The sequence below is a fragment of the Halichoeres trimaculatus genome, unplaced genomic scaffold, assembly GCF_033239565.1.
Source record: "Halichoeres trimaculatus isolate MK-OKI-2021-1 unplaced genomic scaffold, fHalTri1.1 fHalTri1_scaffold_3, whole genome shotgun sequence".
NCBI lineage: Eukaryota > Metazoa > Chordata > Actinopteri > Labriformes > Labridae > Halichoeres > Halichoeres trimaculatus.
The window spans coordinates 393,845-413,485 of NW_027437181.1; the positions used below are offsets into that span (position 1 = coordinate 393,845).

The following is a 19,641-nucleotide window of genomic DNA, read 5'->3' on the forward strand; positions in this document are numbered from 1 at the left end:
TCAGGAAGCAGGTATCAGCTGAGCAACTAACAACACTAACACGTTGGTGATACACTCTGATCATTAACGTGTCAGATATTTACATCACTGCTTTATCACGAGACAAGATAACAACGAGAGGGTTTTATGTTTTGGAGCCAAACCATCATCCAGGTGGACTTCCTCTGCCTAATGTCTTAATGTCTAACCCAAACATCGATGGATGATGGATGTGTTGGACTCTGTTACTCATTTCCAGCTCTCACTCCTACCGTTGCTTTGATTCATTTTCTCCTGACGGCTTGTTGCAGAAAAGCAGAAATTCCCCTGTGCGCAGAGAGGATTATCTCTTATCAATCACCTTTAGCCTGCAGTGAGTCGTTGCAGAGTCTAAGCTTTTAAGCACAGAGTATAATTTTCAGATACCTGAAAACGCTCGTCTCTGATTGGTTCATTATGTAACCGTCCTGCTGGGACAGGTGGAGGAGCTGTGTAACGTGTAAAAAGACAGTTTTATGACTCGTCAAGCGTCACCTGTCACGGCTGAGGTGGGGAACAGCTGATCTCGTGGTGATGCTCGCTGTGAGATCTCAGGGTTAACCACGGAGGACGCTGCAGTTTGTTAAAGTGTGGAGAGGGTTTGTTTCCTGACTCTGGGTGTGGAGGCCCAATCAGCCTCAGAGTAATCTGCATATTTCATGTCTTCAGTTCTGCTGATTTGAGTCGTTCAGCTGCCTGAAGAGAGGCTGAGAGCTCTGCAGTCCTGGATTAAATCACTCACTCTGTGCCAGTCACACTCTGATTATTAACGTTTCTGTGACAGAATGAAGTCCCTGAATCTCAGGATCAGTTTTTGCCTACTGGCTGGTTGTTGACATGGTTACTGATAAAGATGCTGACCGTCTGCAGACTCCTGATTCCCATCGCCCGGCTCGGCTGGGCGTATTTCTATTTTGGTAATCAGCTCAGAGCCCAATCCTGTTAGGTGGAGTTTACGGTGGAGCCTTTTAAATGACCTGCAGAGGAAAGGATGCACATTTCAGACGCCACACATTCACCCCCAGCTTCAGTCTGTCGAGCTGCAGCTGATGATTTTCTTTACTCTCACTAATCTGTGGATTATTATTTTTGAAAGAATCCTAATTATTTGGTGAGCCTGTTTTGGACGTCTGTTTTACCCCAAACCCCTCAAATCCAATGTTTTGTCAGTGTCAGACTGAAACTTATTAAAATGAAGACACGTGAAACATAAACAACTTGTTTTGAAGATAATCTACAGTGGTCAGACTGAGGTCATAGCTCGACCATTAAGTCACAGCAGGAGGTCTGGTCTTGTTTGTGTACACATGCAGAAAAGAGAATCAGACTTCTGGTTGAGAATGTCTCACTCCGTTACCGTAGGTGGCGCTGTTTCCATTTTGATAAGCAAATCAATGTCATACTAGTTTAAACAGATCACCATTTCTTGTTTTAGCCCATCCATGAATTTGAGGACGTTCAGTTTCTCACAGCAAAATAAAATGAGATTTGCAGGGCGAGGCAAGTTTATTTGTAGAGCACAGTTCATACACAAGGCAATTCAAAGTGCTTTACAGATAACATAAAATAAATCACAATAGGCTGAATAAAATCATTGCATAAAATCACATCATAAAACATTAAAAATGATTAGTTAAATTAAAAGAGGAGAGTGCAGGTAAAATAAATAAAATTTGCTGCTCTCTTTTTTCACCGCCTGATTTTGTCAGGGTCATCCACTTCCTCTTCCTCTTGAAATTTGCTGAAAGCCGAGGCGTACCAAGACCTGACGCAGTCCAAAACTAATCACTTTATCTTTGTGTGGATGAAGCTAAGCTCATAGTCCGATCTCTCACTGACTGAGCTCATAGTCTGATTTCTTAAGCTGCATGTAAACGTACTGATTGGGATTTAAAGAGAGAAAATACAAACTTTACTACGTGACACTTCCTGTGTTCTTTTCTGTTAACATACAGAATGTAAACATTAGGAGTATGTACAGTACGGGAGCTATACTGCCCCCAGCTCTTCCAGTGGTGCACTGCAGACACAAATGAGCATAAACCAACCGATGTGTAGTTTTTACCAAACATCGATATAACTATTAACCACAGTAATACAAAACGGTGATCTTTAAATTCTGCGTCCACACTTTCAGATTGTTTGAGTTATCATTTGTGCTGGTTAATCGTTTGTGTCGATTAATCGTTTGTGCTAGTTAATTGATCATGTTGATTAATCAATTGTGTTGATTAATCGATTATATTGACAAATCAATTCTGTCAATTAATCATTTGTGTGAATTAATAGAATATGTCAAATAATCATTTGTGCTGGTTAATTGTGTCGATTAATCATTTGTGCTGGTTAATCGATTGTGTTGATTAATTGTTCGTGTTCATTAATCGATTGTGTCCAATAATCATTTGTGCAGGTTAATCTATTGTGTTGATTAATCTATTGTGTCGATTCATCGTTTGTGTCGATTAATCGATTGTGCTGGTTAATTGATCGTGTTGATTATCTATTGTGTTGATTAATCGATTGTGCTGGTTAATTGATCGTGTTGATTAATCTATTGTGTCGATTAATCGTTTGTGTCGATTAATTTTTCTGTGTCGATTAATTGTTTCTGTCAAATAATCATTTGTGCTGGTTAATTGTGTTGATTAATCATTTGTGTTGATTAATCATTTGTGTTGATTAATTGATTGTGTCGATTAATTGTTGGTGTTGATTAATTGATTGTGTCGATTAATTGTTGGTGTTGATTAATTGATTGTGTCAATTAATCCTCATAGCCCTTTTGTTGAGATGCTAACGTTGCCTGGAAGCACATTAGCTCGTTTACAGATGAAACATTCCAATGTTTGGTTTAGGGATGGACATTTCAAGCATTTCTACTCTTATATCGTCCCCAAGAACTGTTTGATCATTAATCCAACAGTAATTACCAGTGTCTTGGTGCACTCTCTCTAATTAGTTGTTGGCATAGCAAAACTGGAATTGACCTAATTTCTTTTTTTTTGTTTTAAATCTTCAAAAAATTCTCCACAAAGATTTTCAATAACCAAGAGCTAAAGTGCTTTTTTCTCTGGTACCAAATCTCACTGAATCACACCAGTGTTGATGCTTTCTTCTTCTTCTTCTTGAGTTTTTCATCGACAGCTCTCAGAGGGCTGCAGTCAATGTGTGCCAGTTTTACAGCCAGGATTTTGGAGAAATAACAAATATTTTTAAGGTTGGAAATATTCACAGGAATCAGATGATTCTTTATAAATCATGAGAATCAGCTTATTGAAATCCTGACTCACCTCCAGCAGCTCCTTCAGGTGGATTCCTACGTCAGCTCAGAAAAACATCCCGATCATGTCATCACAGAAAGGTTGATCTGGACTGTCAGATGCTAATCCCTGAAAGTGGTGTCTTACATATTTAGTCTGCGCAGAGTCAACAAACCAAACCCTGTGACTGGACGTGGTTACGAGGCTGAGGAAAACAAACCGACCTCCTGTCTGGTTTATTGTTCCAGTGATGTGTGCCGTGGCGGCCCAGCCTGGGCTCCTGGATCACCCTCCCCTGCTCAACCAGTCTGCGCTTGTTTTCAGACTCAGAGCCACAGCTATGCCGGGCATGTCGGGGAGATTTCAGAGGTGTTAAACTCTCCTCTGTAAGCTGCGGCGAGCTTTGCTCTGACTCTGCGTGGAGACTCAGAGGCCTTCCTCTGCTCGTAATGAGGTGTGGAGCAGTGGGAGCAGAGATGAGACAGTAATCGCTCTGACCTCATTCATACCTGGATACAAACTGCAGAAACCCTGCTTCAGCGCGCCGTAACCACCGGAGGAACGTCAACAAACAAAGGGAGCAGAGGAAGAGGAGTAAATCCAGCCTGACGAAGGTTTTCCCTCAGTCCGTCTGAAACCTGGAGCAGCACAGAGCCTCCAACAGGAGAGAAGCTCTGTTTTAATAATATCCCAGGCTTATCATCTCACAGGGTAATTATTGAGATAACATCACGCTCACAGATTGTTCGAGCCCAGGTAATCATACTGTGAAATTTTCCTGTTGACACATGCCTAATTTAAGGGCAGAGCTCATTTGTGCCTGAGCTGAGGAGCTGAGGAGCTGGTTTTATCTCTGCTACTGAAACTGTAATTACCTGATCAGCTCCCTGACACTGACGGCTGGGACGTATGTTTCCTGTCACATGCTGCGGAGACGCGCTCGCCACATGGAAACACACGTGCTGATTTATGGATGGTTTTAGGAAGGATTTCCTGAGGTTTGATGAGGACGGTTTTTACAGCATCAGAGTTTTTAAAGGATGAGTCATGATTTTCAGATAATAATGAATCTTATCAGGATTTTTTTAGCTGATCTGTTACAGAAATTAAAGCTGGGATGATAGACTTCATCCTTATGATTTTTTTGGGTGCTGATTCGACTTCAAATGTGATTCTGTCTCATTTCTGTTTCTGTTTTTGCTATTTTTAGTTTTCTTTGACACCAGACCAAGAAGAAACAGGGCTCCCACAGGTCCTTAAAGTCTTAAAATGTCTTAAAATAAATCCAGGAGATTAAGATCCTATATTGTCTTAAATTTACCGTAAATTTTCTGTAGGTATTAAATTTCCGGACAGTACGTTTAATGCCGATGACACAGCACACCAATGGTGTGTTTTTGTTTCACTGATTAAATCGCAGTAAACAGGAGCGTTAGCTCGGAGTGTGAATAATGATGGTGCAGTGATGCTTTTCAATATTCAGTTCATGGTCCCCCCACAAACACACACATGCACACACACACACACATACAGGCACACACAACTTGTGAGTTAATTTCAGTTTTCACCTTGTTATTCTGAGTAAAAAGAGTTGGTTTAATGAAAAAGTTTTTTTTGCCTTCCCCCCTAACATAAATCCATACGGGTCAGTTTTGACCTGTGACACCACAGATGTTACTATTGTTTATAATGTAAGGTTAAAAACAAAAAACACAAACTTTTTAGCAGGTGTGCTTTAATATCCGTCTTTAAGACTTACATAATCTGCTCACCCATGATCTGTAGTATAGGAAATAAAAAGTGATTTAAAACAGTTTTTTTTCCCATCTTTATTTAAAGTTTTCAATGATCACAAACAAAACTTTTTCTCTACAAATGTATTTATTTTTATTTTTTATCAGTTCCCCACCCACTTCAACAACAAACAAAAGAGAGAGAAAGAAGGAAAAAAAAAGAAAAAGAAAAGAGAAAAATATGTTTAAATACCTATAATATTAACAGTACAGCAAAATAAACAAACCCAGACAAGAAAGAATATAGAAAATAATAGTAGACCAGAGAAAACCTTAAGGAAGAGAAGGAAAAAAAAACCCTCATAAAAAAACAATAATTATTAATTAATTAACATGAACAGTTCAGACAAGAAAAAAAAAAACCTTTTTTTTTAATTAAAAACGAGTGGTATATTTTTAGATAAAAAGAGTATAGAGCCCAAAAATATGACATTTAAAACATTGTTTACATGGATATGAATACATAATAAGTTAGCTATGAGGTGAAAACAGTATTAGGGGAGAGCTGTTGTTTTTTAAGTATAAACAAGCTCAGTTAAACCACGGGTCAAATTTGACACACTAATGACGTGGGCAGCTTTCTAACACAACACAAGGGTTAAGTACAATGCAGTGTGTTGTTCACCATAATGCAACTTTTATGTTATGTTGGTTTTTTTCTGCTTCACAATCAAAAAAAAATGGTGGAAAAAAGAGAAAACGCCACCTGTGAGTTGTGATTGTGTTTACAGTAAATAATTTGATTTTTTTCATCGACAGAATGAAATTTGGGGTCTTAAATTATATTTGTTTTGGTCTTAAAAATGTCTTAAAAAGCATTACATTTGACTTTTTAAAAGGCGCAAGAACTCTGAAAAAAGTTAAGTCATGATGATTTTGTCTCCAGACTTAATCAGGAGCCATATTTTCCCTAAATGCCCATCCCATGTGAGTCAGTTTTTAGGATTTCTCCACGGGATCTGACAGCTCAGCTTTTTCCAACCCAGCTCAAAAACAAAGACTAAAATGAAGGACTTTCACCTGCAGCTTTAAAAGGTGAATATAATCAACCCAGGTTTTACCGTGGAGCAGAAATGAGGTGAACAGTCCCTTGTGCAGGTAGAGTCATATAGTTACGGAATAACCCTTTAAATCCGTCATTAACATGTTTTTACAGCTGACTTTAGATGATATTCAGTGTTTGATGGATTTCTCCTTATTTACACTGAGCAGACCATGCAGCGTGTAATTCTGGCCCCTCTGTAATCTGATAATAAAAATGAATCTGTTTCCTTTAAGCGTGTTATCAGTGAACCTTCCAGAGGTTTAATTTAGCTCATCCAGAAACCCCTCCTGCTGTCTGCTCCTGCTCTTACCTCCTGCTCACGGGGCCTGGCTGATGGATGGCTGAATGAAACTGGATCTGTGAAAAAAGGACAGGCGCTCGGGGAGCTGCACAGCCTGCATGCCTTTCGCTCATCAGGGGCACTGGCCGGGTCGTTTCCTCAGCGGGGCTTTTCTCTAAAGGGCTGGCTCTGCAAGTTCCAGCTCAGGGCAGTACAGTAGGTCAACTGGAGATAGAGTTACAGCCGCTCTTTGTGGAGGTGTCGGGAAAATTAGACCTCACAACTGTTCACCCAGTCAAACAGGGACAGCTGCAGCTCTCCACCCTCCAAACCTCCAGACCTGCCCGACTGTTGTTCCTGTGGGGGGGGCCATCTGTGAGGAGTAAGCAGCTCAGTGATCAAATGATTGTTCAACAGCTTCACTGCTGTCTCTGCTGGGCCCCAATGAACAGGCCCTTAACTGATCAACACCAGCTCTGAGCTCGCACACACAGTCCTGCTTTAGCCACGAAGCTAGCCCTGTATGCTAACAGACATTGGTTTTACATTAAGCTAACCCTGACTGGTGCATGCTCCCAGGCCTGCGTAAGCTATGAAGCTAGCCCTATATGCTAACAGACAATGGTTACACATTAAGCTAGCCCTGTATGATATCAGTTATGAGTTTCACATTAAGTTAGCCCTGTATGCTAACAGACGTTGGTTCCACATCAAGCCAGCCCTGTATGCTAACAGGTGTTGTTTCCACATTAAGCTAGCCCTGTATGCTAACAGACGTTGGATTTTCACTGCATTAGCCCTGTATGCTAACAGATGTGGTTCACATTAAGCTAGCCCTGTATGCCAACAGACGTTGGTTTTACATTAAGTTAGCCCTGTATGCCAACATATGTTAGTTTTAACGTATACTAGCACTGTATGCTAACAGACACTGGTTTCACATTAGGCTAGCCCTGTATGCTAACAGATGTTGGTTTTTCACTAAGTTAGCCCTGTATGCTAACAGACGTTGGTTTTTCACTAAGTTAGCCCTGTATGCTAACAGACGTTGGTTTCACATCATGGTCTGCAATTTTGAACGGTCTGGTTTTATCCTTAAACTTATCAGATCATTTAGATTTTATTCAGCATGAAAACCAACAGCAATGAGGAAAAACATCTGCATCCAGTCTATTTGAATGCTAACAATATAACAATATTTAACGCAGCATCAGAGTTTGTGGATTAAAACTTTTTTTTTGTTATTCTGTTCGTGTCTGTGATTGTTAATGACCTATTTAGCTGTGACAATGTGGACTACATTTACCTGTGTTCATATCTTCTAACAGCCTGTTTATTTGGGTGAATAGTGCTCCAGCATCACACAGCTCAGTGTCTCAGTATGAACAGCTGTTTCTGTGGCGGCCATCACTTTTCCCTCTTGCTGCTTCCCTGTCAGCTTTATGGCTCGTAAACAAACCAGGTAACCAAATGTTTGCCAGGCAGGCGTAAGAAGCAGGCGCGATGGAAACGCTGCGTCCCTCTCTGGAGGTGAAGCTCAGCTCCTGTTACAGTTTAACAGGAAGTAGCTCAGGAGCAGATTAACAGGATCTGAGGGAAAGTGAAATGATTGGTAAACCCTTTTTCATCAGTCCTTTGCAGTGGAAGCTGTAATCTGGTCGGGTAATGGTTTGTTTTTGTGTGTTTTTATATTTCTGTATGTTTTGGAGAAAGTCCAGATTGGGCTGTTTGTTGTTGTAAATCCAGTTGATGTGTTTTGTTGGTCTTGGACTCTGATCAAGCTCCCATCCTGGATGAAACCCGTCAGATCCACGTCCCCCATTGATCACTGAAGCAGTGTTTGAAGCAGGGCGGTGACAGATGCCTTATTGGAAGTGGTAAAACAAGCTAACATGAGCCTTTAGCCTCTTCGCTAACAGCTGCAGTGTGCCAGCAGAAACTGTTGATGTTTTCATTTTCAAAGCTGATGGTTTTAAAGAAATGCAGCACAGCGTGTGCAGATAGAGAAATGAGCTTTTCTTAAATGATCATCTAACCTGAGCCCAGACTGTAGCCTCTGTACGTGGAGTAACAGCTCAGCCAAAGCAGCACCACATATCTGAACAGATGAGACTGCAGCTACCTTTTAGAGAAATGTGTTCACTTCTGAAGCCTCAAAAATGAAAACATAGTTTCTCCTGATCCAAATGGAGAGCTGGGCCATGATTTAAAGATCTGTGTGCGGCTTCGCTGAGCTCTGTCTGTCTGTCGGGTCTCTGCAGCACAGAGAGGCTGATCAGGATTCACCTGTGTTTGAGGCAGTATTGATTTCATCACCTTTATCAGCGCGACAGAGTCTCTGCTCTTCATCCTTCATGCTCCTCATCACAGGGAGAGAGGAGCACAACACGAGAGTTTGTTATTTACTGATATGTAGAGGATCACAGCAACAAAACGACTCCTGATGTTGGATAATATAACACAGGAGTCTGCAACCTTTACTTTCATAGGAGCCATTTCCCCTCAGCTCACCTGGATTAAAGTCATTCAGGAGCCACAAAATCTACTTTTTCTTCACAATAGGACAAAAAATCTATAAAATTCTATACAAAGTTAAAATCTAGTGAATAATTATCCAAACAAGATTTTTTTTTTAATTCATTAAATTGAACATGATGTCTCAGTTTTTTTTATTTTGATGAATTTGCAAATATTTTTTTAAAAATTAAACCAAAAATTACAATTTCTTTAATAAATGAAATGTAATAAATTTGCAAAAATTTCGACAAAAATACAAAATTAATAGAAAAAAATTGCAAAAAAAAAAAAAAGTAAAACATGCAACATTTTTTAAAATTTTGAAAATTTGCAAAATTAAAAAAGAAGAAAAACATTTTCAAAAATCTCAGATTTTTTTTAAAGAACATTTAAATTTGATAACATATGTTGACAATATGGCTCCACTCATGATTTTTCTGTCGTAGGGTTAGGGTTAGGGGTCTAATGCAGGGGTCTGCAACTTTTACCTTCTAGGAGCCATTTTTCCTCAGCTCACCTGGATCAAAGTGATTCAGGAGACACAACATCTACTTTATCATTAAAAAAACAATAAAGTGTATTAAATTCTTTACAAAGTTTGATTTAGTAAATGATTATCTAAACAAAAATATTTTTGGAATTAAAAAAAAAATAAAACGTGATGTCTCTATTTTTTATATCATTTTAATGGATTTGCAAATATTTTTAAAAAATCAGAAAATTATAGAAGAAATTAAAATGATTTGCACATTTTAAAAAATGCAATAAAAATATTGCTATTTTATTAATAAATAAATAAATATATCTGCAATAAAAAGCTATATTTTTTCAGAAAAATGCAAAAATAATTAAAAAAATATGCAACGATTCTAAAATGGAAAAAAAAATTGCAAAATTAAAACAGAAAAAAATAATTTTTCAAAAATTTCAGATTTTTTAAAAGAACACTTGAGTTTGATAACATATATTGATATTGCTGAACACATATTTTTTTGTTGTTTCGTCGCAAAAAATTCAGAAACTGTTGAAGGAATACTTGAATTTGATAACATTTATTGATTATTTCTTGTTATTTTTATTTTATTCTTTGTTGTTATTTTTTGTTGTTTGCTAATGTTTTGCCAAATATCATTCCTGTATATTAATCCAGCGTGTTGTCAGTTAAATGAATCCATCCACACAGAATTAAAATCAGTATTTTCTTCCAGATGAGTCTTTTTGTAGATGTAGTTATCTTCCCAGGGCTGTAAAACTTGAGGTTAGCCACAGGTGCATGGAAAGTTGGTGGGCTGTTGATGTTGTAGGAGGTGAAGTAGAGCGGTGGCAGGCTTTATTGACAGATGGGATGAAGATTTAGTTCAACTAAATGTTAACACAGGATTTTATTTAGTGTCAGTGTCTTTAACCATCAATACCCTCTGGAAGTAAAATATAAACTCTTTATTTCAGTAATATTTTTTAAAGCTACAAAAAGCCACTGTAAAGTCAAATTTATTAACTCCCCTGTTTTAAGACTCCACAGCCTTTAACTGTGACACACTCTGCTAACTGTGGTGTTTAAGTTGACAAACTAATTGTCAGTTGCTGAAAGCGAGAAGTTAGGAGGAGTAACGACACTGATGCAGCTGCCAAGGCGAGCTGTGTTTATGTTATACAATCAGCTCCACGCAGAATAATTCAGCGTAGCGTGGATTAAACAGCAGCTTGAAATGAATGAAAAACCCTGAAGCTGCTGTGGAAACACTCCTGATCTGCAGAGAGAGAGAGAGGAGCCACTGACTCTGATGTTTCTGAGGTTTTTTTATTTTAAATCAGCTCCTGAATCAATTTGCTGAGAGGTATAAACCAGGGTGACCTTTAAGCAGCTCTGTGTGAGCAAACACAAGCGGGTGTTGTTCTCCTGAGGCAAACACTGCTTCATTCATGTTTCTGAGCTCCCTGTTAATGCCAGATTAGCATTGTGTGCTGGAGTTGAAAAGGCGCTGCTCTGTTAACCGCGTGGGGGTGAGTGAGGCCAACTGCTCCTTATTTATCAGCAGTGACACTATCAGCAGTCGCCGGCTGAAAAGGGAGCCAGTCATTCAGAACAGTGGGGCCACCTTGGCTGTCAAAGCAGGATTTAAGCTACATTTCCCACGGTTGCTATGGAGACTGTGGGAAGTGATTATGAAGAGAGGGTTTGGGAGCAGCGCTGTCACACCAGTGGGTATTACCACGGTGGTTTGCGCAGCGATCATCAGAGAATTACTGGCTCATGATCAAACGCTTTCTGTGTTTGGTCCCCGGTGAGACGCCGTGCTCGGCTCCAGCAGAGCCGTGGCGGCGTGATTACTGTGTCAGAATTATGGGACTAACGCTGAATTTCCTCTGTCCTCTCCAGGAAACAATGTGGTTAGATGGGACAGGAACGAGCACACCGTGAGGATTCTCTAACCCCTGCCCCCGAGTCCCAACCGTCTGAGAGGGTGTCGGACCTCGCTGAGGCAATCCTGGGCCGTTGGCACTAAAATGTCCCTAAGTGGTGGCACTGCAGGCGGGAAAGGTGTGGACTCGAATGCGGTGGACACTTACGACAGCGGGGATGAGTGGGATATCGGCGTTGGAAATCTGATTATCGACCTCGACGCTGACTTAGAGAAGGACAAACTTGAGATGTCTGGCACCAAGGACGGCATGGCGGCACCACCGAGTGCAGTGGCGGCGTTGCCCGACAACATCAGGTTTGTTAGTCCCGTGTCTGGCTCTCAAGGCAAAGAGAGCAAATCCAAATACAAGCGCAGCAAGAACTCTAAGGACAATAGTAGCAAAGCTTCGGCAGGGGACGGGGGTAAGAAAGAAACCACAGGACGGACTCAAGGGGAGCCCACGGGCACGGCAGCCGGTCCAGGAGCTGCGGGGAACAACGCCACCTCTGGGAAGACCCTGGAGAAAGGGGGCAAGGCCTCCAGAGGCGTCCTGGGGGGGAAGAAGGAGAAAGAGGGGGCGAGCGGGAAGAGCAAGAAGGACAAAACGGATGGCGCCCCGGTGGTGGCGATCGCCGCCGTGGAGAAGGATGTTGTGTCTCAAGCTCAAGTTGCTTTGGGGAATAGCCGTAACGCGTCCTTTGAGAACGCTCAATCAGCTGACCTGGCAGAGGCCAATCAAATGGGGAATATTGCACTTGAACCTGTTGGGATTGTACCAGCACTGACCGCGAAAACTGAACCCGAGGAGGTGGAGAATGGGAATAATGAATGCAAGCCGCTCAAGAAGGTGAAAAACGAAAAGGTAGGTTTGATTTTTCCTTTTGCTGACGATGCTTTGGTTTGCTGTGTGGGAAAACTGATTTCACTCAGGACGTGCCGCTGTGCAAAAACCTGGGCCTGGTAATGTTTAACTTAGAGTAAACAGTCTGATTGGTGTGTGACGCTGAAATTTTTCAGTGTGTCAGTTTTTCAGGGTGTCAGCTTTTCTGGATGTCAGCTCTTCAGAGTGTCAGCTTTTCAGGGTGTCAGCTTTTCAGGGTGTCAGTTTTTCAGGGTGTCAGTTTTTCAGGGTGTCAGCTTTTCAGGGTGTCAGCTTTCCAGTGTGTCAGCTTTCCAGGGTGTCAGCTTTCCAGTGTGTCAGTTTTTCAGGGTGTCAGCTTTTCAGGGTGTCAGTTTTATCGGGGTGTCAGTTTTTCAGGGTGTCAGCTTTTCAGGGTGTCAGTTTTATCGGGGTGTCAGTTTTTCAGGGTGTCAGCTTTCCAGGGTGTCAGCTTTTCTGGATGTCAGCTCTTCAGAGTGTCAGCTTTTCAGTGTGTCAGCTTTCCAGGGTGTCAGTTTTTCAGGGTGTCAGCTTTTCAGGGTGTCAGTTTTATCGGGGTGTCAGTTTTTCAGGGTGTCAGCTTTTCAGGGTGTCAGTTTTTCAAGGTGCCAGATTTTCTGAGGGTCAGTTTTTCAGGGTGTTAGCTTTTCAGGGTGTCAGCTCTTCAGTGTGTCAGCTTTCCAGTGTGTCAGTTTTTCAGGGTGTCAGCTCTTCAGGGTGTCAGCTCCTCAGGGTGTCAGCTCTTCAGGGTGTAAGCTTTTCAAGGTGTCAGCTCTTCAGTGTGTCAGCTTTCCAGTGTGTCAGTTTTTCAGGGTGTCAGCTTTTCAGGGTGTCAGCTCTTCAGGGTGTAAGCTTTTCAGGGTGTCAGCTCTTCAGTGTGTCAGCTTTCCAGTGTGTCAGTTTTTCAGGGTGTCAGCTCTTCAGGGTGTCAGCTCTTCAGGGTGTCAGCTCTTCAGTGTGTCAGTTTTTCCAGGGTGTCAGCTTTTTAGTGTGTCAGCTTTCCAGTGTGTCAGTTTTTCAGGGTGTCAGCTCTTCAGGGTGTCAGCTCTTCAGGGTGTCAGCTCTTCAGGGTGTAAGCTTTTCAGGGTGTCAGCTCTTCAGTGTGTCAGCTTTCCAGTGTGTCAGTTTTTCAGGGTGTCAGCTCTTCAGGGTGTCAGCTTTCCAGTGTGTCAGTTTTTCAGGGTGTCAGCTCTTCAGGGTGTCAGCTTTCCAGTGTGTCAGTTTTTCCGGGTGTCAGCTGTAAACTGGTCTGTGTAGCATCAGTGGGGTCTGCCCAGGTCTGTCCTGGCCCTATATAAACATGAGCGCTGGCCTTTGTGATGTTAACATGCTCTCTTGTCATTAGCTAACCATGGTTTCCAAAACAAAGTCAAAACTTGGTGTGTCAGACACCGTTCAAGGTTTTGACTTTGCTTCAGTCCGTCCTTAAGAGGCTTGGGGGGGAAAAAGATGCTGTTTTTTTGGATCTTGTTTCTAAATGATTTTATGTTTAAAGATTCAGCAAAGAACTGAGTTCACTGATGATGATGATAATGATGAGGTATTTTCAGTTTCACGCTGAGGAACATCTTTCTGAAACGGTTTCCTCAGCCTCTGGGGAAAGCCCTCTTCAAACACGGTCATGTGACTAACCTGTTGCAAACGAACATTAATTGTTGACAATTGTTAATTTCCTCAATTTGTTTTCTCCTTTGTTACCCAGTTTTTTCACTCTCTGACATTTTTATGCAGGTTTTTGGCGCCACATTGTTCAGCTCCATCATTTACTGAATTTTTATTTTAGATCAGTGTTGACGAGACTTGAGGACAGTTAAAACCTGTTGTAAGCGCTAACATTGAACCCAGCGTCTCAGCGTTTGGTGGAGTTGGAGTTGTCCTGAGCTTAAAAAGTGGAGTGGAGCTGTGAACTCTGGTTTTGAAATGAATGAGCTGTTTAGAAAACTCAGTTTTCAGTCTCCTCTGGAAAAAACAGCAACAATTCGGCATCATGGGCGTTAGATTGTGTCTGTGAGAGCGTCTTTTTGAGCAGACTCTGGATTTCAGGGTGTAATTATGTTGGTCTGAAGTGGGACAATAAGAGCCGGACTCTGCAGGACTCTGCAGGACTCTGCAGGACTCTGCAGGACTCTGCAGGACTCTGCAGGACTCTGCGGGCTCTGCAGGGTCGTGGAGCTGTGCTTTATCACAGCCCGTCTCTTGCAGCGGACTCAGAGATCCTCTCCCCTGGAGCTGCCTGACTCCTGATGCATCAACAGAGCGACTGCTGCTCTCTCTGTTATCACCAGGCGGTGAATGAGGGCACCCTCGGCGAATGTGATGCTGAGATCAGCGACAGGAAATGGCCCACACAACGCCGTTTCCTGACAGGAGAGGCTTGATTAATTTTAAAGAGACGCCGCGTTTGTTGCCTTTACACTAAAATATCTGAGGCCGTGTGTGAATCCAACCGGCCGCCGCTGGAGACAAATAACCATGAAGTGTTATGTAGCGAACACGAGCCCGTAAAGCAGCCTTAACGGCGGCGGGGGGGATAATGGAGGTGTCAGCCATAAACATCACATCACGCCGTGAAGTTAAGGAGATGTCACGTCGTGTTTTTACTCTCTCAGCGTCAGCGCTGACATTATCTCTCAGGAACAAAATAAAGATGTGTAGCTCTTCACCCACACTCTTCGTCTTCACTCTGAGCTGATCCATCGCCGCGCCTTCTGTACGCCTCGTCGCCGTCTTTTCATGCTCAGGCAGAAGAAAAGGCAGCGGAGCAGGGAGGTGCTGAGGACTGTTTTTGTCTGTCATCGTGCTCCATTCTTAATCCCACCAGCCCCAGCGATGCCTGCTGGAGCGGCGTGTGGGGGAGGGCGCCGCTGCAGAGCACGCCTTCCTGGTTTTTCCTGCTGCTCTGAAAGTGGCGTGGGGGATGGGCGGCGAGGAAGCCTGTTTGATTCCTTAAATCCAGGACAAGCAGCCGTGAACACAGGCTGCACGGCCTCCTCAGGCTGATTGCTCTGAAAGGAAATTTCAGGAAGGTCTTTGTAATCATCCAGTATTTACACGAAGAGGCTTTTGATGGAGAGACGCCGCTCCAAACGCAGAGAGGGGTCAGCGCGGCGTCAGAGCGCTGCTGGAGGAAAGATGACGGCACGCTGTGGTTAAAAAAGGAGCAGGTTTTAAGGATGGTAACTCTGTGACGGCGAACGTGCTGAAAACACACAGACAAGAAGTTTGCTCATCATATTAAAACACCAAATCACAACCAGAGCAAATCAGCTGCTCTTTGTGGGGCGGTCTGCCTGGAACAGGGCGCTCTGAAAACCAAACCTGGTCTGATTATAAGAGGCTGAAAATATTCACTCACACGTCTCTGATGGAAGCCTGTGGGGGTCATTTTTAAAGGCTATAAGTCCAGTCACTGTGAGGGAGGATATGTTATAGAAAAATCAGTCATGATGAATAAAAACGTCCTTCATTAGGATCAGGGCTGCAGCAGTCGAATATTTTAGTATACGAGTATTCTACCGAAAATCCCATTGAGTAATCGAGTAATCGAGTAATCGATTAATCGAGTAATCGGATAAAACACATTTTTGTTTAGTCAAAGAGCAGTTATTTTTCTAATGAACATTTTTCTCTTAAAGAAACAGAATTTTCTGATTCAGCATGTCAATGAGAGCACTTGCTTTGGTTGCTCCAAAATCTGTAAACACACTTTGACTCATTTTTTGTGTCTCGTACATCTCATCAAATGTTGCAGACCCAAATATCACCCGTTTGGTAGAATGAGCCATTAGTCTCCAAACTCCAGAAAAGAAGCTAGCTTTGTTGCTAGTTGCTGTTGTGTATAAGAGGTAGCTTGAGGGGTCTGAAAACTCTCTTAATATGGCCTCAGCTCTATTTGAAATACCACTCTTTGATCTTTTTTAAAATTAAACGATTCCTCGAGGCGGAGAAAATTACTCGAGTATTTTTTGTAATCGAGTACCTCGAATTAATCGAGGAATCGTTTCAGCTCTAATTAGGTTAAAGAATCAGGTACAGCCACCGTCTGAGAAGATAATGACGTGTTTCTTTTTCAGTTTCAGTTTTGAGCTGTTGAGCTGTCAGCGCTACGGGCGCTCATTACCCAGCAGGCTTAGGGCTGCTGACATGCTAACGGTTTTAGGATGAAACGCAAACATATTGTTGTGTTTCTGCCTCTTGTTTACACAGAAATTTAGAAAATGGCCTTCAGAGTGGATTTTTTCAACTACAGTTGGCGTCTACAGGCCTGGCATGCTCAGTACAGTGTTTTCAGTCTTTGTAAAAACAGATTTTTTCACTGCATTTTTGTGTTTTAGGTTGAAACGTTATTGTGGAAACCGGGCCTTAGATATTTTTATTTCCAGGTGGGTTTCTCCACTCATCCATCTGTTTACTTAGCTAGCTAGCTGGCTAACCGCTCTTTAATAAACCACTTAAACAAAATAAAACATCAGAGAAGAGTAAAGTCAAGAAACTTTAACGATTCGCCTCCTTTTCTATCTTTTCTGTTAAAACCATTTTTTGATCCAGACGTCTCCCTCACAGGAGTTATTGATGGTTTCTGTGACAGAGAAACGTTTTCTGTCTTTGGTGAATGAAGTCTGTTAAACAAAGGCTGCACAGCAAACTGAAAAACATCATTATAATGTTATTACAATACAATAACCACATCCAGTCTAAATTTACTGCCAAAGAGTACAGATTTATTTAATGTTATAATCAGTGTTTCCTCACTCTGCCTGTTTTACCTGAGGTCAGGTAAAGGTCTCGTTTAGTTTCTGTTGGTTGAAGATGAAGTTAGCCGTTAGCTGAGCTCAGATGGTGATTAAACAATGGAAAAAACACGTCTTTGTTTGTATCTTTGGTTTGGTGTCAGATCTGCTGCTGGTCAGATGAACCAGGTGTGATGGAAACAGGTCAGTCTCAGGTAGGGATGATCGATACCACTTTTTATTCAGACCCGTACCAGTACGAGTACTTCTTCCTGAGTACTCACTGATACTGAGTACCCATACTACAGGTTCTTTTGATACATAACATTTTGATTAACAATGACAGATCATTTTGATCAGAGACAGCACAGTTACTCTGACATTTAGTCCAAATGAAACACAAACAACTCTTTTATTTTATTCAAATTAAAAGTGCACAATAAAACTAAGAACTGTCAGAGTTTAAGTATATTTTAAAGTAAACTTAAGTGAATCTAAAAATAAAAAAGGTAACTGTTAACTCTTCCTGGTTCATTCATATTGTCTGAAAAGGACCTGGCGCACGTTTGCCGTGGTGTTAAACTGCAGCAGTTAGCACCATCTAGTGGTGAGGAGGACTCGCTCGATGTAAGATTTTTCTGCTGCTGGTATCTGCAGCCTTCATGAGTACCGATACTTAAAAAAAAAGGCTGGTATTGACCCAATACCGATACCTGGTATCGACTAGAGCTGCACGATTTGGGGAAAAGGTGCAATTTGCGATTAGGTGGACAATATTGCGATTGCGATTGTGATTGCGATTTAATAAAAAAAAGTTGTGTCATGATGAGTCTACAGACTTGCTTGGTTATCATGGAGAAAAATCTGAATTGCATGTGCTGACATTGCGATTGCGATTGCGATAATTGTGCAACCCTAGTATCGACCCAATACCGATACCTGGTATCGATATCGGGACATCCTTAGTTTCAGGTTGTTGGGAAAACAGAAAGTGACAGAAAAAACAGACGACTGACAGGATTCTGGTGAGGAAGACCCAAATACACGACCTCCAAACAAAAAACCCTTTAATTAAGACGTCAAAGGCAAAAACACAAAGTCACAGCTTCACTGGTCAGACCTTACTTTAAGGATTGAGGCAGAAAAAAGATTGTTGGACGAACATTTACGTTACAGGACAGTATGGCACAGGACAGAGACGCAGACTGAAATACATGAGGTAAAGGGGCACAGCTGGAAACAACAAGGGGCTGGACATGACGTAACCTGAACAGAGAGGAAAGACGTGACTCAAACAGAGCCAGAAAAGAAAAACGTTAAAGACAAAAGTGATGAAATAAAAGATGAACTTAGCGAATAAGACGAGACATGACAGACGACTATTTCTAACTATTGCTGAAAGAAAACGTCTTCTTTTTATTTCTCCTTTAAATCAGTTTAACCCAAAGATGGTCACTCAGCCTGCAGTTCCAGCTGTGACCACTAGTCAGAAAGAACGAGGAGTTAAATTTCCTCCAGGCTGAGAGAAACTCCTCTGATTGAGCTGTTTTTGTAAAATCTGAGATGACTCCTTGGCAGGAAAGTGTCGTACAACCTCCTGCTGTGACGTCTCTCCGTCTCTCCATCGCACAGCGTCCAGCGTCCAGCGTTCAGCGCCGTGTCCACAGGCGGCTTTCTTGGCAGCCGGCGCTAGCTGTGAAACAGATCCTGGAGCTGATGTGGGGAAAATGATAAGTGACCTGACTCAACACTTCCTCTCTGCGCCCTTTGGGAGGACTCAGGAATCTTCCTTTGGGGAACGAACATTTGGAAATCTGTGAATCCAGCCTCACGGATGGAAATGTAAACTCAGACATCATCCTATCTGTTCGGTCACGTCTCAGCCTCTCACTGCTGTTTCTGAGGTTTCTCAGCTTCGCTCCAGTCCGAGTGTTGATTTAACAAGTCTTGTCCCTGGTCCGGTTTAAGTCCAGCATAAATCAGCAGAGTCTCAGCGCTGATCCTGCTCTCTGAGGTCTGGGTGTTACAGCGAAGCTACACTGTCCTTGTCCTGAGCAAAGCCCCCAGAAGCATCAGCTCTCAGATGCTGAATAAATCATCTCCACTTCCTCCTACAAGTGCTCACCCCCACCTCTCATCACACAGATCCAGAGCAGGCATCCGTCAGCTGCCTCCACCTGCCGCTGGCCTCCATACATGGAGCAGCTCGCATGGAAAATTACACTGGCAGGGTGACTCTGAGGAGGAGAGGAGGAGAGGAGAGGAGGAGAGGAGGAGAGGAGAGGAGAGGAGAGGAGAGGAGAGGAGAGGAGAGGAGGAGAGAGGAGAGGAGAGGAGAGGAGAGGAGAGGAGAGGAGAGGAGAGGAGGAGAGAGGAGAGGAGAGGAGAGGAGGAGGGAAGGAGGAGAGGAGAGGAGAGGAGAGGAGGAGAGGAGAGGAGAGGAGAGGAGAGGAGAGGAGAGGAGAGGAGAGGAGAGGAGAGGAGAGGAGAGGAGAGGAGAGGAGAGACGAGACTAAATTACATTAAGCAGCTCTCTTACAGGGTCAGGTGGTCAGCTCACCTGTCCATGCTCCGCTCTGACTGCTGAGACCAGAGACTGTGTGTGAGAGTGTGTTTAAATGATAGACGTCTTTAAATCTGGAACAAACACAATGTCGAGAGTTCATCCTAAATTACCTTTATTTACACTTGTTTCACCAGGAAGTAGGAC

The 19,641-nt window shown here is 42.4% G+C and overlaps 1 protein-coding gene across 2 annotated transcripts in view; it reads left to right on the forward strand.

Annotated features, from left to right (window-relative positions):
• The window catches only part of znf609b (zinc finger protein 609b), a 130,682-nt gene that overhangs the window by 30,195 nt on the left and 80,846 nt on the right, over nucleotides 1-19,641 (forward strand). For both annotated transcript variants that reach the window (XM_074665772.1, XM_074665771.1), the window contains exon 2: nucleotides 11,297-12,183. In XM_074665772.1, coding sequence (XP_074521873.1) covers nucleotides 11,425-12,183 — 759 coding nt within the window. In that variant the 5' untranslated portion in view covers nucleotides 11,297-11,424. The remainder of the gene's footprint in view (nucleotides 1-11,296; nucleotides 12,184-19,641) is intronic.